Raw genomic sequence first — 26822 nt, 5'->3', positions numbered from 1 at the left:
TGGGGTGGGGGCGGGGTCCCTCCAGTCTGTGAATGAGAACCTAAGCCTCAGGGAGGTGAGGTGACTTATCCAAGGTCACACAGCCAGGGGCCCCCAGGGGCCTACCAAGGACTGCCTCCTGGGGAAACAGCAGACCCCCACACCGGGGTCCCAAACTCATCCTCATCTGCTGCCAGCAGCCTTCTCTACCCTCTCTGCCCCCATTGACGGGCACCCCACATCGAGCCACTGCAGCTACTCCTGAGTCCCGAAGAGTCTCCTGCTCCCTCACACCCCAGGCGGTCCAGTCCCTCTGCCTCACACGGTCTCTCGCGCTCTGTACCACTGGGGAATGTTTCTGCCTCCGTCACGTCCGGCTCAGACCCCCTTCCAGAGCTCCCCGCCTTCCTTGAAGGTCCCCTGGCTCTTTACGTGGCACCTCTGGGCACCGCACCTGTCTCGGGACCCTGGTGCCTCCAGGGGCGGGGGTTTCAGGTACCACCCAGTGGGACGCACCCAGGCACCAGTCAGACACGCTGGCCTCCGTGCGAACACCCGGGGTCGTTTGTTTGTTCTTGTGAAAGCTTTCTATGGGGTAGAGCCCAGGAGGAGCTCACCAAGTCTGCTGGCGTTGGTCAGAGAGGGTGCCGGGGAGCACTTGGCTGGTCAGCCGACTGTGCCTTGGAATGAAAAGGAAAGCCCAGGGGCTCCCCGTCCTGAAGCCGTCTCAGTCCACTGGGGCCGCTCTGACGGTACCACAGACCGGGCGGCTTGCAAACAGCAAACTTTTATTTGTCACGGTTTCAGAGGCCGAGAGTCCAAGATCAAGGTACCAGCAGATGGGGCGTCGGGTGAGGGCCCCCTGCCTCGTTCCCAGACAGCAGCCTTCCTGCCGTGGCTGAAGAGACTGGGGGTGTGGGGACGCTCTGGGGTCTCTTACAAAAGGGGGCACTAATCCTCGTGACCTAATCGCGTCCTCGAGCCTCTGCCCCCTAATACCATCACTTTGGGGGCTAGGATTAAACACATGAACTGGAGGCAGGGGGACACAAATATTCAGACCGTGGCACCACGTGACAGCTCAATGGATGGAGGGTCGAGGGGAAAGCAAGAGCGCCTCCCCCAAAGGCTCCCCCCAAGGCCAGGGCAGGGCCTGCATCCTTCCAAAGCCCTGGGCAGACAGAAGAAGCCACCTCGTGGCCACTGGAGGCCACGTCCAACAGCCCTCATGAGTGCAGGGCAGTGTGACCCCTGACCCCAGCCTCGCTCAGGCCAGCTCACCACGGGGGCAGTGGGGCAGCAAGGCGGAACAAGCCTGGGGTCTAATGCAGTTCCACCCCTGCTAAGTGACCCGAACAAGACCCTTCCCCTCCCTGGACCTGGGTCTCCGGTGGGGCAGGGAGTTGGACCAGACAACTTGGCCTCGTGGCCCACGTGCTCTGGGGGAGGGGCAGCCACTGGAAACTGCGTCCGCAGAGAATCCCACGGGGCCCCTTCACCCCCGGTCGTCGGCCGTTCACTAGCCACACCCTGCCCTGACAGAAGAAAGCCCCAGCGGGCCCAGGCATGAGGCGGGGCCCCTCCATGCGCTATGTCAAAGATCGCCCATTCCCAGAGAGGTTCAGAGACTGGAGAGGACCCGAGAGCAGCACCGCTGCCCACCGGCCCCCTTCTCGTCCCCTGCGGCCTCGGCAGGGCAGAGCAGGTCTCCACGGCAGGCACCAAATGGAGGGTCCGCACCTGTAAATCCTGTCTACACCTCAGCAGAAACAGCGCACACATCCTCAGGATGTGGGACGGACAGAACACACGGTGCTGTGTCCGTGGCCTTAATGTCTCAAAAGCGAGTTCAAAACGGGTTCCTCCTCTGTGTGTTCAACAAGCATTTCCTGAGCACCTACTACGTGCCAGGCACCGTGGGGATCCTGACAAGACGACCGCCTTCAAAGAGCTCGCTCTTTCATTCATTCTCTGCTCTTTCATTTCACAAATGGGTCCATTATATGCACCTTCTGCAGCAGGCTGTCTCAGGTGGGGGGTGGGGGCGCAGTTATGAAGGGACCTCCCCCCCACACACCTCTAAAAGCATCACTGCAGCCCAGCACCGGAGGAAGTGGCCCTCTCTACCTCTCGAGGACAACCCCAACCTCTCCCACTGCCCCGGCCCCAGCCCACAGAGCACGGACCCTCTGGGACCCTGCTCAAGTCACATCCTAGCCTTGGAATGGAAAAGGCCACCTCGGGTATGATGACGGGGGGTGTGCAGCTGAAGGGGGACAGCCACTGTCCCAGGAAGTTGTTGCAGACGGCACCCATGCTTGAGCTGTGTGGGAGGCCCCCGGTGGACTCTGGGGGTCAGCCACTCGTCAGGCATCTGGAGCGAAGGCATCTCCCTCCCTGGCATCATCGGCACAGCGGCTGAGGCAGCTGTGAGCTGCTGGCCTGTACCTGAGCGGCCCCGAGTCTCTCCCGTCTGCAGTGACCACAGGTGCGGCACAGGGTGGGGGACGGGGCAGCCGGCACAGCAAGGCAGGTGGCGGGTTCAGAAGCTTGCCCCCCTGCCCCGGAATTTCCCCCCAACAATGCCCGGGAAGGCGGGTGGGGCACTCAGCGGCCCCTCAGCTGCCTTCCCAACACATGAGGGCACCGAGCACATCCTCCGTGCCCAGGCCAGTGCTGGGCAGCCGGGAGCTGGGCACAGACATGAGCCGACAAGACTTCTAAATCCTTCTTCTTCGTGGGCAACGCGCCTCATTCCCAGGCAGAGCACGAGCCTGAGCCCAAGCGGACGAAACTGAGCACCAGTGTCCTGATTCCATCCTTGGGTCCCTGAAGGTCATCATGAAGGACACTGTTCAGAAATGTTCAAGGGGGCGCCTGGGTGGCTCATCCGACTCTTGATTTCATCTCAAGTTGTGATTTCATGGTTCGTGGGATGGAGGCCCGAGTCAGGCTCTGTGCTGGTAGCACAGAGCCCACTCTCGATGCTCTCTCTCCCTCTCTCTCTGCCCCTCCCCTGCTCACACACACGCACTCTCTATCTCTCTCAAAGTAAGTAAATGAACATTTTTAAAACTGTTCAAAACGTTAAAGACATTTATGAATGTATCCAAAACAGGGCCGCAGGGGCAAAGTAAAACACAGTCGCTTGGCTTAGAACCTAAATCAAGCCCACTTGGTGCGACAAGACCGTTACTGCCACTGCCTCACCGACAGGTACCTGGGACCAGGTGGGCAGAGTCTGGAGGCACATCTTCTGAACACCTGCCCGCAGGTGATCCGAGACTCTGCCCACCTGGTCCCAGTTGGATGCAATGATCATTACTTAATGGAAACGCGATCTTTCGAAGCAGCGGGAAGGGAGAATTAAAATAATGCAGGTCCGTGAAAGTAAGACCATCTGGGCAGCTGAGAGAGAATTCCGGAGTTGCCAGCGACAGACAGTGCTTCTACCCGGTGGCCAGAGGTTCTCTCCACCCAGGATGCCAGAGCCAGCTGGGCCCCCAGAGAGTTCCTGTCTACTCTGGTGCCCTCATTCAGGTTCTCCACAGTTTTGGAAAAATTCAAGGATCGTCCCGAAGGCTGCACCACCCACTTCTGACAGTTGTTAGTTAAATGCAACCATACTACAAGGCATTGGCCACTCTAGCACTGAAGGAAAGAAGAAAATTAATTCCTTGCACCTCCTGTGTGCCTGTCCTGTCCTGGTGCTTTGTGAACCTCCATTTTGCAGAGGAAGAAAAAGAAGCAAAACGCACGTCTATGCAGTCCTCACAGCCTCTGTGGAACGGGGGTCAGGAGTGAGTAAACAACCAAACTGAAACGACGTGGTAAAGGGGCTGCCTGGGTGGCTCAGTCGGTTAACGTCCAACTTTGGCTCAGGTCATGATCTCGAGGTTCACGAGTCCGAGCCCCACGCTGGGCTCTGTGCTGACAGCTCGGAGCCTGGGGCCTGCTTTGGATTCTGTGTCTCCCCCTCTCTCTGCTCTCCCATGCTAGCACTCTGGCTCTCTCTCTCTAAGATAAATAAAAACATTTTAAAAAAATAAGTATGTGGTAATATGTGGAATTCACAGAAATTTCCTATTTTGCCTCCAACAACTGCTGGTCCTCCTTCACGTATCTGTTTTCCAGAAACAAGTTGTTGAAGGAAGATCAACCCCACAGGGACAGCCTGGTCCCACAGGAGGGGAGCCCACAGGGCTGCCTTCCACCTGCAGGCTGAGGCTTTGGGAGGGCAACGCCTGGGCCAGTGGCCCCCGACCGGATGTACATGTAACTCTCTCTCTCTCCAGGGGCAGAATGAGGTCTGGGAGATGGTCTGGACAGAGGAGATCTGATGGAAGACGGATCAGACTCTCTACTTAGGTTTTGTCTCAACTACCACCAGGGTCAATGAGAAGATGCCTGCTTTTTGTGTGTGCTAATGTTAGAACGATCCCTCAGCATCACATTTATTACTCCTTATCTTGGAGATCCACAAACTACAGGCCATGGACTGGCCACATGCTTTTGTAAATAAAGTTTTATTGAAACAACAGTCGTACCCAAGTGGGTACATACACACTGTCCATGAATACTCTCGTTCTGCGATGGCCGAGCTGGTAAGCTACAAGAGAGGTCACTGGCCCGGAGAGCCTAAAATATTTACTATCTGGACTTTCATGTTAGATAAAGGCCTTACCTGAGCTAACAAACCATGGGAGGAAGTCTCCCAGGATTGAGGTTGATGCAAAAATCTTTCTTTTTTTTTTTTTTTTTTTGGGACAGAGAGAGACAGAGCATGAACGGGGGGAGGGGCAGAGAGAGAGGGAGACACAGAATCGGAAACAGGCTCCAGGCTCTGAGCCATCAGCCCAGAGCCCGACGCGGGGCTCGAACTCACGGACCGCGAGATCGTGACCTGGCTGAAGTCGGACGCTTAACCGACTGCGCCACCCAGGCACCCCGCAAAAATCTCTCTATCCTGAACCATTTTTCTTTCCTAAGCAAAGCAGAATTCACCCGGGTTCCCCTGGGGCCAGGCTGCCAGGAGGCTCAGAGCCAAATTCTGTGCTCCACTGAAATACAGGTTGCCGGACGAGCTCTCCAGTCCCTTCCTTGCTTGTATGACTCCCATCCTTTTATGGCTGTTTGAAGGCTCCTGCCACTGGTTTACTTAAAGTAAGAGATTTCACATCCCTTTATTATGGAAGCAGCTACGGCATGAATAACAGAAGAGGGCATGAGAACGGGATGGCACTCCAGCTCAGGGGTCCCTCTGCATCACCATAAGCCTTTGCAGAGGCCACTCTCAGACCTCACCTGGGTAAGGCCCCCCACTCCTTCCCTTCCTACCTAAGCCCCCTCCAGCCAAGTCCTCCGGAGGAATTCTCGCATATGATGCAGCTGAACAAGCTTCCGGCACTCACTCCAGCCACTTCCAGTCCCCCACCCACTCCTGGTAGCAAGAAGGCTCCAAACACACCCTTCATTCATGCAGACCCTCCTGGGTGCCAAGCCATGCACTGAGTGCTGAGACCCAGAGGCGGACACGCGAAGCACACCCTGTGCCCTGGGAGCCCTGCTGTCCCGCACAAGGAGGATACAACCTGACCAGCTGGGCCCACAGGCGTGTACTGAGCGCTGCCTGGGGGAGCTTTTCGCCGAGTAGGGTCCCGGCTGCCTGGAGACCCAGGGACTCCCTGGACAGAGTCTGGCCAGGCTGGAGGGCAGAGGTACCCAGGGCCCATTGAGAGAGCGAGAAGCCCATGAGGCCAGGCTCAGACACATGACAGTAACCTGCCCTGAGCACTGAGGTTCTGGCCGAGCAGGGTCCCACAGCTCCAGCTGGAAACGCGCCATGTGTTAATGGGTGATTCCGGGCGAATCACAGAGGCCCCACGTCCCCGCCTCCTCATACCAATATCACAGTAGCAGCCTCAGGAGGACATGAGGTAACAGGTGTACCAGGCCTGGCACAGAGTGGGCATCTTATAACAAATGGAAGCTACGACAGAGGCCTGGCTAGCATGGTTGAGCACAGCAGGCAGCACTGGGAGAGGAGTCCAGCGGGCCCTGGAGGCCGTGAACGCAGCCAGAGAGAGTTCACTCTCCCGTGGGGGACTCGGAGCCCTTCAAAGCCAGAGCTGAAGGACCTCAGCCCTCGTCCTTCTGGGCCACACAGTCTGAACTTGAGCTCGCCCAGGTGCCCCATCTCTTCCCTCTCCGGCAAAGCCAGGCTGACAGCTGGGGTGTCAGCCACAGGCCCCGAGCCCTGGATCCCAGGTGCGGGCGGGGACCAGCCCCCACAGAGCCCAGCGTCTCTGGGGCTGCTGGCCTGATAATCACCACGTTATTTACTTGGGAGTCTGTTTATTAGGAACTTGCTGCCACTGGCTGTTGGCAGGCTCTAATATTCACACCTAGCTTTCTCGAGGTCTCCAGAAGCGCTTAAGAGCCATCCCTTCACGGCCCAGACGGGGAACCAACCAAAGCAAGACCAAGTACGGGGTGGCCTTTAACAAGAGGAAAGAAGGTTTTCAGGTTCCCTGTGGCTCCAGACTTCACGATTCTGGTTATAACGCTCGCCTGGGAGACGACACATGCAGCTGCCTCCACCCTGTCCAAGGAGGCTGGGGGCAAAGCCCCTTTCCAGAATTTGGCCGGGCCCCATTTTGACACGTTCCTGGCCCAAGGCACAATGGGGTGGCACGGAGGCGTGTTTGCTGGAAGAATCAGTCTGATACCCATCCACGACGCTCGTGTCAGAGATACACAGGTCGAAAGACACCGTCCCTGCCTCAGCCAAGGTCCGGTCTAGAGGGGAGGTGTGCACGCGTATGCACACACACACACACACACACACACACACAGGCACAAACACTGCAGCTGGCAAGTCCAGCGTGGACAGGAACAAGGACGCCCAGGCGGAGAGAGGGTGGGGGCAGCTCCACAGGGGAGCCAGAACGTGTCCCGGGCACAGCACAGTGACAGCGGACGAGACTCAGACAGCTGCACGGGATAGGCTCTGCACTCAAACCGTGCCTCACGAGAAGGACAGAAGGGCTGGGACCTCGCGACCAGCACGGAGTCCTCTGCTGCCATTTCCCAGCCATGTAGTTCCAAGGGGAGCCTTGACTCTCTGAGCCTCAGTTTCCTCATCTGTAAGACGCAGCTGCCATCCCACCTCTCTCAGCCCCCGTGCACACTAGACCCCAAAACTCTGCTGCTTGTTGTTCAAAACACACCGCCTCGCTGACATCAGCAGGGAATTCTCAAGCGACCGGAGAGCAGGCCACGGCCCTGGGGTGGAAATCCATGGAGACCACAGAGGCCATGTGACAGAACAAGCCAAGTCCCAGGCCAGGACAAGGTCAGTGCAAGGGCTCCCGGCTGGGAGCGGAGAACAGCCACGGAGCCCCCGTGGCACTGGGACAAGAGGGAACGAGAAGCTCACCCGTCAGGGCTCACAGTGATGTCAACAAGGTGCCGCTGGAACACACACCCCTGGGGAGCCTGGCCGGGCCTGGTGGGGGGCAACCTGGGCCTCAGGCCGGCAGGACCCACTGCTCCCGGAAGCTAGATCAGAGGAAGGCCCAGGCAGGACCCCAGAGACCGCAGCCCAGGGTTGAACTGGCCATGGCCAGGTCGACCATGCCCTCTGCCTAAGTCTGCACGTCAACTTTTCCTCAAAGGCATGCCAGGATGGAAATGAGATTTCAACTTCTGGGCCGGTGTGATCGATGAGTAGTGGCTGCCTCACCTGTCCACTTGAGGCGCCCAGCCCCCCCCCCCACCACCACCAGAGGGAAGAGGTGCTGTGATCAACTAGTGATGTCTGCCACAGGTATAGGAGGCGGCACTGGAGGTGTGCCTGCTATATCCACACAGGACCCTAACACATCTCCGGACCACAGCATCCCCTTTCTTCTGGGAAACAAACAAAAACAGACACAACAAAGATTGCAGAAAAGAGGAAAGCTGGGAGACTTAGTCCAAAAGAATGGCTGAAACCAGGGAAGGGGAGGAAGAGTTGCCTAGAATTTCCATACATCTCTGGGCTTTATCAGCCACAGTAAATGCAAGGGCACAGTTTTCCAGTCCACCTTGATTGCAGAGGTGTTTACTAAGAAGGCTCTCTCCAGGGAGAAGTTACTGAGAATAGAGCTCTCTACTCAGCTAGCCAGCTCCCTGGCTCCAGCCCCTTTGTTCGAGGCCTGGAACAGGCCCCTAAGGAGCCCCAGCGGCTCATACCCGAACACCAAGAAGCTGACAGCTTGAGGTCTGAGTCCACGGTAAGGTGTGGGTGGCCATTCAAGGAAAGAAGCAGACACAGGCCAGCAAACCGGAAAGCCGGTACCTGGCAGGGGACTCCAGGTGGCCCGAGCAGAGAGACTGAGGGCAGGGCTCCCCTCTAGGGACAAGAATGCCCCCAAAACTGAATCCAGGCACTTACTGCTGCCCCCACAGAACAGCTCACACTGGTCCAGGAGAGGGGACTTGGACACTCCCAAACCTGGGGGCTCCACACCTAGCATGTGGGAGGTCCCTGATGTGGGAGGGAGCCCAGCCCTCGCCACCACCGGCTCAGCTCGGCCGCAAGCAGCACCGCAGACTGCTGGGTCACCGTGGAGAAGATTCCTTGTCCTCTACCTACGGTGACAACTGTCATCATGAGATCAGTAATCGCTCCCCTCGCTGGGGCCTTCTCCATGCCAGGCCCTGTATTTAGCACTGGGCACACACCCTTCACCGTCTCCCTTCAGTGATCGAGGAACCCAGGCTCCAAGATGGAGGTGAAGGGCCAGGGTCACCCAGTGAGGAAAGGGCAGAGCCAGAGCAATCTCAGGCCTGGTGGGTCCCCGGCAGGGCTCTCTGCCCACCAGGCTCTGCTTCTGAAAGCAGCCTCAGGGCAGTCTGTGGGCACCCAAAGGGGTAAGGATCCGGGGATCCTCAGGAGAGCCCGTGGTGGCACTTGGGCACCTCACTGCCTCCTGGTCTGCTCCCTGGCCCTTTACAAAGCACCACAGAGCAGCTGGCCAGGAGCCTGGTCCCAGACGTTCGCACACACATGCACGTACACCCATATGTGCACATGTACACACACACACACACACACACACACACACACACAACTTCCGGACACATGGGGCCGTCACTCTTACTCCCCTGACCCCCTTAAAGTTAATGAATGTGCCGACGGAGAGGTCCCACAGCTGACACGCTGGCCCACCTCCCGTCCAGGGGCTCTCATCATGCTCTTCCCTGCTCTCTGGAGCCCCCACTGCTGGTGCCACCATTCTAAGTCCTTGTCTACTTTCTGAGGGACATAATGAGTAACACAGTCTGCTTTCCGCCCTGACCTTCTCATCGGCTACAGGGGCTTGTTCTTATAAAAAGAGGAAACTTCGGCTGAACGGGAGTAAATGAACTTGACGTCCAGCCCCCTCCAATCTCCCATACACATCACCCCTGCAAAACGTGATGGCTCCAGAGGCACCTGAGTGGCTCAGTTGGCTGAGTGTCTGGCTTCGGCTCAGGTCGTGATCTCGTGGTTTGTGGGTTCGAGCCCCGCGTCGGGCTCTGTGCTGACAGCTCGGAGCCTGGAGCCTGTTTCAGATTCTGGGTCTCCCTCTCTCTCTACCCCTCCCCCGCTCATGCTCTCTCTCACTCTCTCTCTCAAAAATAAGTAAACATTAAAAAAAAAAAAAAACCGTGATGGTTCCCATCTCAGAAACCACACTTTGTATCCGATTCCAAATCCAAGAGCCTGTCCCCTTCGGGTCAATGACTTCCACTGTCCTGACGTGCCCCACTCATCTTCCGTCCTCCACAGATGCATCCCTCAACACTGCTCCTCCTACCAGAGGACTCACCTGAGCAGCGGTTAGGGTGCAGCATCTTGCTGAATAAAGAGGAGCAGAAGCAAAATGGACCCTCTCCCCAAAACGGTTCAATTTCCAAAACTCAAGCGGCACACCCCAAGCAGGAGAGACAGAACTCCGTCCGGGTTGGCCTGACAGCTGTGTCTTGCTGAACTGCAAGTCTCAGATTTCTCACATACGCAAAGCTGCAGTTTCCCAGAGGACACTCCCTCCCCCCCTGCCCCCTGCAAGCTGCATCTGGGGCCGAAGGTCAGCCCACCTGTGGCCCAGGCCTGGTGGGTCGTGATGGTCAAGGTGAGAGGCGACAGCCAAGGGAAGCTAACCCCAGCCTCACCACCCTCTCCCACTTCCCCAGCATCTCTGGCTGCTTTCCCCCAAAACGAGAAGTCTCTGGGTCTGTCCCTGCCCCACCAGTGACACCTCCCTATCTTGGTCCCCGACTTGGTTATTGGAGGCATTCTGGGAAGGATACGATAACACCAAATCTACAGACCAGTTTCCTTGAGGGAACAAAAAACCTAGCCTGTCTGCACCGTCACCCGGGCAGGAAACCCACCAGGAAGAGGGGACCCCGGGATTCTGTGCCAGGGCCAGGCATGGAGCAGGGAACCCACTCCACCCCACTCCCATCTGCTTCCAGTTCACGTGGGCAGACAGACATGGAATCTTTGCAAGTGGACATCAATCATCTGCAGCAATTAGACACCCAAGACCCAAGATTCCCTCCTTGCAGAGGGAACGAAGGAAGCCCTGGGGCGCTAGGCAGCAAGGCTCCCGGACCTAGGTGTGCCCACAAGAAGGGAAACAGAGGCCCCATGTGCTCGTTCTCTCTCTCTCTCTCTCTCTCTCTCTCTCTCTCTCGGGTGCTGCGTGCAAGCCTCCACAGCGATCAGAGTGCAGAGGTCCGCGATGTGAAACGCCCAGTGGATTGTCAGCAATGAGGTATAATTGAAAAGGATTAACATGAATGCGATGTTTCCCTTCCAAAAATTCGAGGAACGCCACGATGGCTCTCATCTGGGCTGGTATGACTCATGTTTTTAATAGAGGAACTTAATTTTCACTTCTGAGGAATTTGGACTCAGGGAAACATTGTCTAAGAAGCGCTCGTTTTACTCCACCGACAGTGAGTTGCAACACCCCCGAAGTAAAAATAAAGGTCTCCGGCCTGTCCCTTGTCTCTCAGAACCCACTGTGAGCCATGGGGTGGTCCCCCGTGGGCCTGCCCAGAGGTCTGAGGCCAGCCAGGCAGGCCCTAACTCAATGTGGTGGCCTGGAGCCAGTACCTGCCTGTCTCTGGGGCACTCCGCGGGGGTGCCCACTCGAAGGGCATCCGGTAATGCTGCGCAGGGGCCCGGACAGGGCGTGCTGCGTGAGTCGGACATGAGGCTGTCCAACAGCAAGAAGGGTGCAAGGGCGCAGCTAGGCTAGGCATCTTCCTCTTGATCTGGAAGGCTCTGGATAACACAGCTCCCAGCGCCTATTAGAGAGCTACGCCCCCATCATTCCGACCCTACGGGGTCCTCCTCCCAGCAGAGCTGGCTCCGGGGAGACTAAGCCCGAGGACATGGACTCCTCCCTCTGCCCAGGGCGTGCTCCTCACGCTGGGTACGGGCCAACAAAACCAAGGCTCGGAGGTCAGAACAACCTGTCGCCACCCCCTAGTGGGGGCTGCCCAGTTAGTGGGGGTAATGAGACATCCATCACAGAAGCCCCAGAAACACCCATCCCTTCATCCATCCCTTCCTCCTGGCCAAGTCCGCATGCTTCCGTCCACATCCCCGCCCTGAGTCTCCACAGAGACCCTGCCTCCCGGGGATGTCCCAGCCCACCACACTCTACTCTGGATTCCGAGGAGAGTCAAGTTTTGCATAAAAACGGAACCCAGGATGAGCATCTGGGGGGCAGACTTCTTGAAACAGCAGTACCGGGCAAGACAGTCTTTCTGCCTCTGTACCTTTCAGACGCATCTTCTTACTTTACACGGCCCCCAGCAGGTCCCAGAGCTGATGGGTCATTCCTGAGGGGGAAGGGGGATCACGGGAGCCGAGAAGCTGGTCTGAGGCCACAGCGCCCAGGTAGGTACCACTGTCGCCTGCTGAGGAGCCCCGCAGGTGAGAATTTCCCCATCGAGCATGCCAGGACGGAGGCTGCACCAAAATACCACTGTTCCTGGGACGCGCGTCGCCGCGTCCCGGGAGCTCTGTCACCCGGCCGGCCACAGCAGGATGTCCCTTCTGAGTGCGGCACACCGCTCACGGAGGTTTCCACTGGACCCCACGGTGCCCAGGACGGCACCCACTGCCCCAACCCCCATCCCGCAATGAAGAACAGATATCCAGATCCCCTCCCCAACTCCTCCCCACCTCTGCTCCGGCCAAGGGAGAGGCACTCGTTTCTAAGTTGCAGATAATGTCACCCACCATTCATCCAAATGTGTCACTAACATCCCATTAGACTGTAATTATTTTTTAATTAAAACTAAGAAAACTGGCATGCCTGTGCCGACTTTATGCATCTGTTATGGGTTAAAATAGCTTTTAAAAAATGTTTCGGAGACCGCAGTCTATTGTGGCCGCGGCCTCTGCCAAAGAAAACGCAAGCTTGCTTATTTTCTCCATGGGGCGCAACAGCGCCTGTGTGTGCCGGAACAGAATCGGCTGGCCGTGAAAAGAATTCTAAATAAAACACAAACATGGAATTTGGCAACGCCACAGAAGCAAGCTTAAGACTAATTCCAGCATGCGGACGGCTCTCACATAGTAAGTCTGGCTCCAGCATAAATGAAACCAGGCACTGTAAAATACCAAGCAAGTCGGAGTTTCAACTTAAAGGGACAGAACGCCGGTTCCAGGTATAAAAGCTTATTAAGCCGGCTCGCGCTGGCTCCATAAATCCATAGGTTATTAGCCGTTTGCTTTCAGCCAATCCCTCCTTAAAGAGATGCATATTAAGAGAGAGAGAAGGAGAGAGAACAACAAATGAAAACCATCACTTTGCACTTGACTTTTAGTGCAGCGGTTCTGGAAATACTGTGCTCATTATCTCGATTAGAGGAGAAAGACTTTCTGAAAACTCAAATGCACACAGACCCTAAAGTGGGGGGGGGGGGGCGGGGGAGGGGAGGGGACAGGGGGACGGGCCAAGGGACGCAAGGTAAGAATGCCCATGCCGTGGGTAGGACGGGATGAAAACGGCCTCCCCGGAAACCAGAGATGTCGGGAGGCGGGACTCGGCCACAAGGGGAAAAGCCACGTGGATGCTGGAATATTTCCACCCAGGGAAATGGCAATGATGATGACTGTGATAGTAACAATTATAGTTATAATGACAGCAAAAACGTTAGAGTAATACCTGCCGCCATTCGCCACCTTCATACACCAGCCGCTGCTGAAGGTGGTAGAAGGTAACTCGGAGAGGTTTTCAAGTCTAATAGTGCAGTTAAGGGTTCTGAAGTCAGGCTGCCTCAGTTTCCACACCTGTAAAACGGGGGCGGCAGTGCCTTCCTTGCAGAGGCCGGGTGAGGGGTGCTGAGGGTGAAGCCCACGCTAAATGGCTAGCCGGCTGCTACCCGTCCCACCAAGCTGCCACCACCTCGTTTCACAGACCAGGAAACCGATGTCCTAAAGGCCAGGTCACTCGCCAAGGTCAAAGAGCTGGTACATGTCAGAGCCGGGATTTCAAACTGGCCATCTGGATCCAAAGCCCGTGGTCCTCACGCACGCCCTCCTGGGTGGGTCACACCAGCATGGCCACGTCTTCTAGCACTGTGAACAGTGGGTCCTGTCTGAGGCTGGGGCAGGCTCGGGGATGCGGCCTCCCCTGGAAGGGAGTGAGAAGACAAATTCACCCCCAGAGAGATTCGCCCTCAAAGCCTCTCACAGCAGGCCTCGGTACTGAAACACGATCGCACTCCGCGATCCGGGGAGAATTACAAAGTTCAGGAAGGAAAATAATCCAAGTGCTTCCATCATAAACACCCTGCATTGGGCGAGGAGGGGAGGTGACCCTTGCTGTGCCACTAAGTGCCCCGCCACCACACACATGCATGCACACGCACACCATACCTGCTCGTCTACACTCACGTGTACGCATGAAAACACATACGCGTGAGTGTGTATATGCGCGTACCCACACACGCGCTCACACGTGCACATTTATGAACACGTGCATGCATACACACACGTTCACATACCCGCCAACGTACGTGCACACACCCACACGCTCACATATACACACACACTACACACGTATACGCACAGGCAACACACACAGAGACACTCACACATAAACACACAAGCACACAGGGCCTTTTATTACGGGGTCTGTGCCAGGCCCAAGGACACTGGCAGAGGCAATGGGAAAAACCAGGGAGAAAATTACATGAGGCAATGTTTGGCTCCAAATAAAAAAGCCATGGAATGTTTTCCCTCAAGTCTTGGGTATTTTCTTGCAGGCCCACTCAGACCCGGATCAAGCAAGAGCGGCAGATCAGGTCAGCCTTGCCCACAAGGAACCCCTGACCACCCCGACCCCCGTGGCGAGCCAGCTGCAATCCTCCTAATGCTAACAGCCCCTGGCCCGGTGGGGCTGGGACGGGACATCCCAGGCAACCGGCACCCACGGAGGCCACAGTCCATCTGCTCGTGGACCATCTCCCCATCAAATACATGCTCAGCAAACCGGGGCCGGGACTGGGTCCTGACCCTCTGACTCCCCCCGCCACACACACACCCCACCCCCGCCCCTGCTCTGCAAGCCTCTGCAGCCTGGCTGGGTGACATCACACTCCAGTGGGCTCCAAGCTGCTCTTCCTGAAAAGATGCACGTCTTAGAAGATGCAGACTAAAAATACTCCTGGCTTCTCAGAGCCAGTTTACAAAAATAATTATATTTTCTTAAAAAAAAAAATAGATTATAGGCAAGTATGTGTCCAGCTATTTTTAGTTCCTATTCAGCTCTGCTAATTTTTTCTCATAATAATCACCGCAGACTTTTTTTTAAAGCCACCCCCCCCCCTTGTTAATAATTGTGTTCTGATCTGGCACAGGGACAGGACTCGGGGTGGGGGGAGGGGTACACAACCTTCTATAAAACATGGAAGTCTGAGTTTTGCCCAAAGGTGGCGGCATCTGAAAATCACCACATTCCTGGGGGCAAGGTGGCTATCTCACTGAAGACCGGCTCCAGGCTCAACCCAGTACATCTCTGTCGCATATGCCTGAATCGGTCCCAAAACTTGGTTGTTCACAAGGGACACCAAAATGGGGTTCCTGCCCTGAAGGGGCTTACAATCCAGCAAGGGGTATGTTGTGGGTTGAAGAGTGCCCCCCCCAACAAGATGTCCATAACCAAATCCCTGGAATCTGTGACCGTGATCTCACTGGGAAGAAGGATCATTGCAGGTGTAATTAAGTTCCAGATTTGAGATAAGATCGCCCTGGATTATCTGGGTGAGCTCTAAGTGTAATGACAACTGTTCTTTTAGTTTTAATTGTCCAGGAGAGGAGAAGACAGGCCCCAAGGATGAGGCCATGACCACAGCAGCAGAGCTACAGGATGTGGTCACAGCCAAGGAACGCCGGGAGCCACAGAAGCTAGAGGAGACCAGGAACTGATCCTCTCCTGGAGCCTCCAGAGGGAGCAAAGACCTTCCAACACCTTGAGTTTGGACTTGTGGCCAGCAAAACTGCGAGGTGACAAATTTCTGTTGTTGGAAGCCACCTCGCCTGTGGTCATTAGCTACCGTAGCCCTAGGAACTAATACAGGGCAACAGAAACCACAGCCTTACATAATAATCGTCACTGAGCCCCAGAATCACTTCCCCCAGCCCCCTTGCACAAAGGACCCGAGGCCACCCCATCACAGAGGCAGACCCAGGCAGACATCCTACAGTGCAACTCAGGGGGCCGCCCTTCCCATTCCTCCCAGCCCAGCTGGGGAAGCAAGGCTGGCATGATGATACCCAAGAGATGGGGACCCAGAGAGGCTCGCAGAGGGGCAGGGCGGGACCCAGGACACCAGCAGGCTCTCCCTTGCTCCCAGGTGTCCCCACTCTAAAGTGTGCGGCTCTTCCTGCTACACCGAACCCAAACCAACACCCTGAGGACACAGCAGAAAGGAAAGTGAAAACTGTCCACTTGCAGAATTTTCTTCCCCGAACTCTCAAGCTAGCAAAATGTTTAGCTGACTGCTAAAAATCAGCAGCCTGGGAGACAGGCCGTCCCTGGGAAGAAGCACTTAGAAGAAAAATAAGAGACCCTTACCCCAGGGTGAGAGACCCTCAAAGGAAACATCCTGGGGGACGTGGCCCGGCACGACAGCCACAAGCGCCATGTCTGAGCTCAGCAAGAGCCGGCCGCATTCCAGACCCTCCCGTTTTACCATGTAACTCGGGCCAGTTGTTGTCCACACCCGAGTCTCGGGGGCGGGGGGGGGGGGGGGGGGTGGGTATCAGGTGAAAAGTGTAGAAACCAGGACTCTAGAGCACTGCTGAGGCGGAACGTGAAATACTGCCACCTTCAGAAAACAGGTGGGCAGCTCCTCAGTAAGTAGAACTGAACACAGAATGACCACACGGTCCAGCGATTCCACTTCCACGTGCACAGAAGCACCCTTCGCCACAGCCAAAAACAAGCATCCCTTGCAGGACGAATGAACAAACGCAACGCGGCGTAGCCACACGAGGCAATATCATTCGTCCGGCAATTCTGGGGCGCCTGGGTGGCTCGGTCGGTTAAGCGTCCAACTCTTGATTTGGGTTCAGGTCATGATCTCACGGTTCGTGAGCTCGAGCCCCGTGTCGGGCTCTGCACTGATGGTACAGAGCCTGCTTGGGACTCTCTCTGTCTCTGCCCCTTGCTCACTCACACGTGCTTGCTCTCTCTCAAAGTAAATATCTTTTTTTTTTTTTTTAAGGAAGGCAATTCTGACCTGTGCTACAACATGCACGAACCCTGAGAACATCGTGCTGAGTGAAATACACCAGTCATAGAAGGAGAAACATTGTCTGATTCCCCTTCCATGGGATACTCACAAACGTCAAACTCGTAGAGACAGTAGAATGTGGGACGGGAGAAGTGGGGGAGTTAGCTTTCAATGGGGACGGAGTTTAGTTTGGGAGAACAGAAGTTCTGGAGCTGGGCGAGGGCGGGGGTGTAGCACTGGAACACACAACAACGTGAATATACTTCATGTCGCAGAGCCATACGCTTAAAAAACGACTAAAAGGATAACTTGTGTACGCTTTACCACAGATTACAAAAAAAAAAAAAAAAAAAGATGCAGCGGACATATCTTCACACCCTTGTGAGAAAGAATCGGCGGAGAGGACACTTACAGAGCCCGTGGCACACGGTGGGCCCACAAGCAGTGGCTCCTTCTGCTATCAGATCGAGACTAAAATGAGGGGCACCTGGGTGGCTCAGTCGGTTGAGGGTCCGACGCTTGATTTCGGCTCAGGTCATGATCTCAGGGTTCATGAGTTCGAGCCCCATGTCGGGCTCTGCACTGATGGTGCGGAACCCGCTTGGGGACCTCTCTCTGCCCCTTCCCAGCTCAAGATCGCTCTCTCTCTCTCTCTCTCTCCCTTTCTCTCAAAATAAATAAACTTTCTAAAAGAAGACTAAAATGAGGCACTTGTTAACAAAGCACACGCCAAGTCCAGAAAGGGTGCATCAGGAGGCATGGGCTAAATACAGCTCTCAGGGCCGACGTGTGCATCCAGGGGCCCCTCCCATCAGCCATTCCCTACCTCCTATTAACAAAGGCATGGATTAAAAATGTCTGGATTTACGAAAAGATTCCAAATGCCCCTGTCTCTGCAGGTAGTGACTCCATTTCTGCGTTAACCTCTTCCAAGAAGTCCCAAGTCCTCTGACCCCTTCGGCTGAAGTCTTCGGCCTGAAGTACAGGCGTTCTTATTACCCAGGGCTCCGGCCAGTCCTCCAGCACTCCAGGATAATTTCATTAGTTCACGCCTCTCCCTCTGGGGCTCCCACTCACACCTGCCAGGTAGCAGGCCAGCAGGAGGGTGGTCTGGGAGCCAGAGAGCAAGGACAGGAGCAGGCTGTGTCCCCTAGACCCAAGGAGACCTGGGTTCAAATCCCACGTCCACTGCCAACCTGCTGTGCAATTTTGGGCACATTCTACCACCTCCCCGGCCTGTCTCCTCACCTGCAAACTACAGAATAGGCTGCCTCCTGGGAAAGAAGGTGCTGGGAAGCTTGAAATGTCTAGGAAGGCCCTGCGGAGGGCCTGACACGCAGTGAGGGCCCAGAAATGGTAACCCGACCATAACCGGGTGGCCCCACTGCCAAATGTAAGAAAGACCCTGCAGGGTTGACGTTCCCACGCCCACTGACCACACACCACGGTCACACGCCCACCCCCAAGGAGGGGCCTGAAGAGGTCAGCAGGTGGCACTTCTCCTCAAGTGTGATGGCAGGCTGTGTGCAAAATCCCACCCCGAGGGACCCCTGCCCACCAAGGGTTTCTCCCCACAGATTTTTGGATTAAACCGGCCAGCCTTGATTATGTTTGGATAAACTATATTTCACGGCTTAGACTATTTGGGTTTGATTGTGAAATATGCACAGCACACAGCCCCTCCACCTTGCCTGGCCCTCGGGTTTAAAAAGTCAAGCACAGTTTGTTCCCCTCCACCAAGAAAAAAAAAAAAAAAAAAAAAGACAACACCTGGAGCTTTAAGGACGACACAAGTCTGTTTCTCTCCGGTGAAGAAAAACTGCTTCTAGGGGACTGTGTACCAAAAATGAGGCGGTAACTAACAGCATTCTGTGTCTCCTCTTTTCTCTCACAGACACGAACACGACCCCTCCCGGGGCCTGGCCGTCTACCAGCATCTCCGGGGCACCTACAGGACCACAGCCACCCGGGCACTGGAAACCCAGAGATGCGGAGTCACACGGACCTGATAGAGGCTTCAATGAGGCCACCTGCCGGCTCCCAGACCCCCAGCCAGACCCCAGAAACCCAATTTGAGGGCGAGGACATGAGAAAAAATTTTACCCATGCCCCAGGCCTCAACCTTCCCTCTGGTGGCCTGAGGGTTGGTTACTCTGTGTGCCTAGCAGTCACTCACAGCTCAGATCTCTCGGGGGCAGCCAGAGCTGGAGGGGGCTCTCTGGGTCAGCAGGACCCCTCCCAGCTGACACCCACATCCACATTTGTCACTGGGCACCCGCTGGAAGAAGCTGCCTGGCCTCCAGCCTCACCTTCCCCATCAGGAAAATCCCAGAAGGTCTGCAGGGACCTCCCTGCTCCTGTAAGCCTGGTCCTTTCAGTTTTCTTCAGCAGAGAAAGGGTATCCCAGAGCACGTGGTTCACGTTCATTGTGCACCCCGACCACCGTGGCAAGACCCCCAACTGCGCTCATTCCCAGACCCCCACGCCCTGCCCCCGATCAGGCAGCAGCACGGCCGGTGAATGAAGGGAGACCTTGGGGACGCTCCCAGGCCCATGTTCAAATGTGGTCTGCTCTCCCACCTCGAGCTGCATTCCCACTGCCCCTTTTTGAGCCACTGTGCACCCCAACGGGAAACAGGAGGGGAGAGCTACAAGCTGGGAGCCCCACGGTCCTCATGAGCAAAAGGAGAGGGGGGCTGCCTCTTCTTAGGGGCGTTAGGAGGATGGGGTGGCCTGAGCAAAGTTTGCCAAGTGACCAGGATGGTGCTGGCACACAGTAGGCCCGGTGGGAAACACTGGCAAGTCACAGGAGCAGGGCCAACGGTAATCTCCCAGGCAGCAAGCACACTTGCAAAGAAACGGCAGCCACGTGGGCATCGGGCACGGGGCACCCGAGGGTTCTCGACAGCCCGGCGGCCTCCTTCTTGTCCCTCCCCTCTCCCCTTGCCTCCGCTTCTGCACACGCTGGTGCTCAGCCGTGGCCACCCCAACACAGTGGCCACGCGGTGGAGCCTCCAGATGATGAGCAGGTACTCCCAGTGGCTCCGTTTCACAGGGAAGGAAACTGAGACCCAGACCAGGGTCACATATCCCCACCCAGGCACCTTGAGAACAAGGACGGAGCACGGTCCCACAGGGCCCACGGCTCTCCGCACGGTACGCGTCCGCAGTGACATTTCGTTTCAAGCACGAATCAGCATCACAGAGCCCTGAGAAGGGGTGCAGAAGCCAGGGATCAGAGCACAACCACAGAACGTCTCAAGCCTAGGGCACACGGAGGCGTGTTCCAACCGCAGATGGCAACACTGAGGGCCCAAGAAGCTGAACGTTCAGGGCTCCTCGGAGCAAAAACTCTGCCGCCGACTCACATCGTCCGTTTCACGCGGCTTCAGCTGGACGGTGACCCCCTCCCCAGTTTGCAGTCTAAACTCAAGGAGGTAACAGGGCCTAGCGGGCAGAGCATCAAGGACCCAGAGCTCGTGTCACACGCAGCCTGTGCCCCGGTGACCCACCCAGATGATGAAGGCGTTCGACGGGGTGATCTCTTGCGACCCCTGGTCCTAGGTCAGCAGCCAGGAACTCAAGCCTCAGGTCTGCCGAGGCGAACCCACGTCTGGACTACTCCACTCCACGTGGAGGGCCCCAGCCTCCTCGGCCACTTTCGGATGCCCTTTAAGGCCGCAGAATGTGGCCACGTGCTCTGAGATGTCTGATGTCGGTGGCCAGTGCTGGTTCCTCACATCCACTGACTGCTTTAAGGCGCTGCATCCAGTGCCGCATTAAAAATTAATTACACATGCTATTTTATTGCCAGTGCATAATGTAATGAGCACCAGCTGTGCTAAACAGCCAAACTCCTTTTTAAGACAGCTATAAAAAAAAAGAAGAAAGAAAGAAAAGAAAAAGAAAGGAAAAAAGAAAGAAAGAGAAAGAAAGAAACTGCACTTCCAAATGCCTCTCCTGTCAGAGCAGGAAAACAGCAACATCTTGTACGGATTTGAACAGAATTCTTTGATTTAGCTCTGCCTTCAGAACGTCCGAAGGGCCGGCTCAGAGTGAAATGGAATCTGGCGTGGCTGCAGCGGTCTCCTCTCCGGGACGCTGCTGGGACCCCTTTTATCCGAGGACAGTCATGCCGGTAGGTGCCCCTGCCTCAGTCCCGCCCCCCTCCCCCACTAGGCAGCACTGCGCTCTGTCTGGTCCCTGGAGACCCAGCACCTTTGGATCCCATAGGTGTCAGGGCAGACGTGACTTCCCGGACAGAGGGCTTTTCTGGGGTGCTCCCAGGCCCTGCTGCCCTCTGCCCCCCTCCCTCCATCCCCAGCTCTCCGTGGCTTCTCCTGGTACCTCCCCCAGTCACGAAAGGAGGCATCTGGGCTCTAAAGACAGGGTCCAGGGCAGCCTCTGCAGCGGTGTGATCCCAAGAGGCAGGAGGACACCACAACAGAACGCGGAACAGGCATGCAAGAATCACTCATGGGTTGTAAATGCTGGACCACCGGCCCCCTCGGCAAGGTAGACATCGCAAGGCGTACAGATGACCCTTTAAATTTTTAATGACTCCCCTGCGAGCCCTTTTTCTGCAGCGAGCCAGCCCCCACTGACACTGGGACCCGGTTAGCCCAGGCAGACTCACAGCAGATGCAACTTTGCAAAGGAAATCGCAAGAGCACGTCGCGAACCTTCCCCAGACGGAGTGCTTCTGTCCACACGCGTTCCCCCAACACTCACTTCTCTTCTTCACCCCCATACTCACCCCTCCCTCCAGAGTCTCCAGGGAGGCCCTCATGCCCTACTGGGGCGCCCCTGCACCCCCTGCACCAGGAGAGAGGCGGTGAGCCGGTGGGGGCCTGGCTGGTGCCGCCACCTCGGTCGGCATCACCCTCTGGCTTCCCACTGATCCTCCGGTGTTAATCAAACCCAGTCCAGAATGAAACTACAGCGTGCTTCTTGTTCTGGTATAAAATGTGCAAAGCACAGACCATATCATTAACATAAAACTTCCAGAAATAAGGCCACTTTCCAGACAGACTGTATTAATTGCATCAAGCTTCCACAGCTAGGGTGGTCTAGTCCGCAGTGTCCCATTGGATGGCTCCGGTTATAAAAACCAACACAAATGAACACTGGGATATAATTGAAGGAGGACACGATACCGTCTACTGTTAAACCCTACTATTTACTTACAGGTATTCTTTTATCTTTATTGTCCCTTTAACCCGTGCCAAGAAACCCCAGATTAGTTAAATAACACAGCAAGCACAATTTCAGTAGAAAAGTAAATTGAATTTAACTTTACAAGATTGCCCTGTGATTTCAGCATCTACTAATGGCTGCAACTGACTCCTTCTATTAAATCCAAACACTTCCACTCCCGTGAGACCTTGAACTTCACCAAGCGCGTGTATCAATCACTGCGGCTGATGACCATTTGTGGCTTTTAAATATGCAATGACGTTTCTCGGCTCTCTGTCCACCTCACGATGCTGGTACATGATCTGAGCCAGCCAAGAGGCTGAAGGCCTCTAAGAGTGGAACCTGGAGGTCCAGCTTGAAGTAAAACTCCACACGAGGGACACGTAATGATGTGGTGTTGTAAAACCCGTTCTGCTCGAGCATGAATCAGAACTTCCACAGGGCTTACTCAGCGTGAGGCACTGGGCTCGGCACCTGGCATATATGACCTCATTCGATCCTGAAAACAATCTTGCAAGGCATGTACTATCATTACCCCCATTTTATAGGTGAGGAAACTGAGGAGCGAGGAGGGAAATGACTCGCCCAAGGTCACAAAGCCATAAAGGGCAGCAGCCTTCACGCAGGCAGTGGATACATTCTAATGACTGCCTGCCACTCTTAGAAACCTCAGAAAGGGGAAAGGTTCAGGGGAGCCAAAGCCCAGAGGTTTTCAAACCGTTCTCTGAACACCCCACCCCTGCCCTGGGAACCTTAACCAAGTCACGTGCCCAATCATCCACAGCAGCCTGTAACTGAAACTACAATGATCAGTATCATCTGTTTTAGAAGTCAAACGTGGAGTCTCATTTTTAAACGTCATGTAAATAGATAATATGATACCTAGGTTAAGCGTATATAGGCATATATATTTTTTTATTACAGAAGAGGAAACAGGCCCAGAGAGGGAGACTGGCTTATTCAAGGTTACCGGCCAGGTGGCGCAAAGGCCAGGACCACAGGCCGAGGTTCCGGACGCCACGGGCGCGCCCTGGAGCGGTTCCTACATGAAATTTCTCGGGGGAGAAACTTCAGTTTCCAGGAATGCCCAGACTCAAAGCCCCCCCACTATTTCAGCAGAGTCAAAAAGCAACAAAGAGCCCAAATCCCTTCTCCCCACCGTGACCATCAGGAGGTCTGGGGTTGGGGTCCTGGGAGGCGGGGCTGTCTGGGACACTAGCAGCCAGAGAGATACACAAACACACAAACCTGTGTGGCTTTCTCCCCCATAAAATCACATCCTTCTATAAATAACTCTGAACGCATTCACGGGCATGCAATTAACCTGTGTGAAACACGGTTACTCCGGGGTTTTCCGTATTAATTTGAAGAGATAGGTTCAGTGCATCCTGATCTGAAAAGAGACAAAACAAAGTGAGGACGGTGGCCCCTCTCCGTCTTTTCAGAGGACTGCTTCTTCCTAACGGGTTACTGTGGATTTAATGACTGCATTCCAACTACTAATTAAATAGGCACTAAAAACACTTCAGCAAACAGCCCAGTGCCAGGGACAGAAGCCACCAAGGGACAAAAAACCCTTGGAGCAGGATATTTTCAGGTATTGAAACTGATCAGAAAGGATGGGGGGAACAACCCGGAGCAGACTAATGAACGGGGACACGACAGGGAACGAAGACGGTCCTGGAAATCGCAGCCTAGCTAGCACCAGAGGCCGAGGACAGGCCTCTGAAGAGGGTCAGGAAGGGGGGGTCCCAGAGACCCCAGGAACAGAGCTCACCCTGCCTCACTCTCCTCCCTGAGCACCGACATCAATTTGGGGGCTGCTCACGGACTCTAAGCCTTCAGAGTATCAAGCTCTAAAACCCAAGAAGGCCTCTAGGCCAGCAGAGCCAATACGAAAGATGAAGCAGGTTCTGGACAATCAGCCAGGGTCAAATCCCACCCCTGCCCTCCCGTCCCCTTCAAAGCGAACTCTCTGCGGGACCCTGATCCCGCTCTCCCCATCTCCACTCGTGCAAGCTGCCAGAGGCCAGGGGTCCACCGTGCCTGACTCCTTGGCTTGCCCAGTGCCACAAACTAGGTGCCCAAGAAAGGGCTTTTCGTGTAAGAATGAATGAATGGATGTGAGCTATCAGACCTCCACATCTCTGAGCCTCATGTCTTCATCTGTAAAGTGGGGAGAGTGACGTCCTAAGGTTCCTATGAGAACTGAATCCAAGAAGGCACACGAAAGGCCCAGCGCACTGGCTACACAGCAGGCCCTCCACACACGGTCCCTAGAAGGAAGTGGGCGGTAGGGCGGCTGCGGGCGAGCAATGTGAGCCCATCCAGCGCGAACACCCCTGGATGCAGGCAGGGGCACGAGGCTCCGTGGGAAGAGGGTGACCTGGGTGGGAGGCATCCCGAAGACAGCCACTCAGCCTCCCCGAACCTCTGCTTCCCCATCTGCAAAATGGGGATGTAACAGCTCCCGCTCAGCACGGCGGCAGCTTCTAAGCAGAGCCAGAGCCAACAGAGGGTTAAGCAAAGCCCCGGGTGCACCTCTGCCGGGGAAATCATGTTTCTGTACCGCAGACCTTGACCGAGTCTAGTCATAAACACTCAGGCTGGTCTTTGAGAGCGCGACCCCCCGCGTGGTTGCAGGGGCTGCAGCACTAATTACAGGAAGCCACGAGAGCAGGGCAACCGCCCAGACGAAGCAGGCATCCCTCGCTCAGCAAGCAGGGATCACAGCACGGACCTACAGAGCTGGGACGGGAGCCCCAATCCCCCAGGGGCACTAGGGTGGCCGCGAGCAGGGAGCTGGCTTCTTTGCCAGTGGTGCCGACCCCTTCCCGGACATGTTTAGTCTTTGCTTTGTGACTTCCAGGTATAAGCCCACCAGACATCGGAGCGGGAGCTGCTGAAGGCTGCAGGCCACCTGACCAGCAGGAAGGCCTAGGGACTTCTGGCCCCTGCAGCCAGGGCCACCTGGCTCCACCACGGACAGTCCCTCCAGACAGTTTCAATTAAAGCACAATCTGTCCGGTAACAATCGTTTTCCTTTCTCTACCCAAATCAAGGGAAAGCCTGTAAGACGCCTGGGGACAAAGCTGAGACAAACTGAATCTGCCCCAGCTCTGCACCCACCCTTCTCCTTTCCTGGCCCCTGCCTGGAAACCAGGCCTCAGGGCCCTCACCACCACCTGTGTCTATGTCAGCATCCTGGCACCAGGCCCTGACCAGGAGAGGAGGGGGCGGGAGGCCTCGGCCTGCCATTTCCAGGGACCCTGGGCCACAGCACGAGTGCGGGTCGTGTTCGGGAAGGGAGATGGGGAGGGTGATGGAAAACAGGTCTTTCCGCTGTGCTGACCCCCCGTCTGCCCATCGGAATACTGGGCAGCCGCAAAGACCTGCAGAGAGGCGCACAGTAGGCGTGTGCACAGCCCCACCCCACAGGAACCCCACAAGGCTTCACCCCCTCCCACCGCCACAGCTGAAGGGCTCCTTCGGAGTGACTCTTCTGTCTCAGAGTTAATGGGCAACACATTCTGGCAAAGAGAAACTCCAGCGATGGACACAGGCAGCCAGGGAGGGAATCTTCTCCCAGCGCTGCCTTCGGGGAGGGGGGCAGCGACTGGGGTGGGGGAGAGGGGATGGCCGTGGCGGGGGCAGAAGAAAACCTCAGATGTTAAGCGTTATCCAATTAAGGTTTAGCTAAACAGCCCAAAGAGATGAAATCTGGAAGCTGAAGGAATGCATTCTGGGAGTGAGACCCTCGCAAAGGGCGGAGGCGTCCAGGGACCTCCTAAGTGATGGGGACAGGGGCACCAGTGTGCAGTTCCGCTGACGTCCTTCACCACTTCCCCGGTGCCCCACTGGGGTGGGACCACACATCCTCCCTGGGTCCCCACCTTGCCCGGCCCACCTGGGAGAGGCAGCGGCCGGCCCTGCCCAGGGCACACCCCGCCACCCCTGGGAGCCCGCCCCCCCCGCCACCGCGGCCGTCTGTTACCTGACAACTGACACTGGCATCCAAAGGGAGCCTCCGTCTGACCCTCACCCTGAGTCCCGTCACCCGAGACCGGGCGTGCGCTGCAGCACGGCAGGGGGAAGCAGGGCGGCGGGGCGCCCAGGGTGCGCAGAGGTGGAGTGATCACGGATGAGTGAGGGTGGGAGGAGGCAGCTATGGGGGCCGTCGCTGGCAGCTGGGCAGGCCTGCACGGCCCTGGAGAAAAAACAATAAAAAAGACTGGTCAGTCGGGCCCTGGACCGTACAAGGGACCCGGGGTGCGGGACAGGGGCCCGGGGCAGAGGGCTGCAGGCCACCCTTCCAGAGTGGGAGGCCCCGGGGTGCCAGGCTTCCCTGCAGGGAAGGCACCTGGGCACAGGCTGGGGGAGCGGGTAAGAGGCCATGGGAAGTGGGGGGTGAGGGGTGAGGGGGTCCTACTTCCACAGCTGCCAGGTTGGGCCGTCTTGGGACCAGACTCCCATCCCTGGGTGGGCGGGGGCAAAAGAAGCTGTCAGGGCCCCTGTACCCAGGAAGACCCCCCACCCGCCATGTGGGGGCTTCTAGAGTGTTCTGGATCTGGCTTCCTTTGGGGATTCGTTCCCAGAAATCTGGGCCACCCCCCCTCTGGAAGAGCTGGGAAGTGCCAAGCCACCACCGTTGGCCCTATCAGGACGGGCTGTGTGTTCAGGCCTCGAACACCTCAGTCTACCTCTGAGCACCTGGGCACCAGTTAGCCTGCGGCCTGGCGGACGGCCAGCTGGTGTCTCTCTCCAGCCCAGCGTCCTCTTTAGCAACTTGAGCAGGAAGCACACCGCACACAAGCCCCCAGGCTTTTCGAGAGGCTTTGAACGCTCCCCCCACC

General features: G+C 56.3%; 1 protein-coding gene across 4 annotated transcripts in view; it reads right to left on the bottom strand.

The window, feature by feature from the left end:
* The window catches only part of BCL11B (BCL11 transcription factor B), a 95089-nt gene that overhangs the window by 27836 nt on the left and 40431 nt on the right, over nt 1–26822 (bottom strand). For 2 of the 4 annotated variants that reach the window (XM_047080126.1, XM_047080127.1), the window contains exon 3: nt 25964–26176. The exons of the other annotated variants lie outside the window; for them this stretch is intronic. In XM_047080126.1, coding sequence (XP_046936082.1) covers nt 25964–26176 — 213 coding nt within the window. The remainder of the gene's footprint in view (nt 1–25963; nt 26177–26822) is intronic. 4 annotated transcript variants of the gene reach the window in all.

This window comes from Lynx rufus, unplaced genomic scaffold, assembly GCF_022079265.1.
Source record: "Lynx rufus isolate CCGP_SWC_20201006 ecotype Redwood Valley unplaced genomic scaffold, mLynRuf1.p SCAF_17, whole genome shotgun sequence".
Lineage (NCBI taxonomy): Eukaryota > Metazoa > Chordata > Mammalia > Carnivora > Felidae > Lynx > Lynx rufus.
The sequence above is the reverse complement of the archived record's forward strand: the minus strand, read 5'-3'. Positions and strand labels throughout refer to the sequence as shown.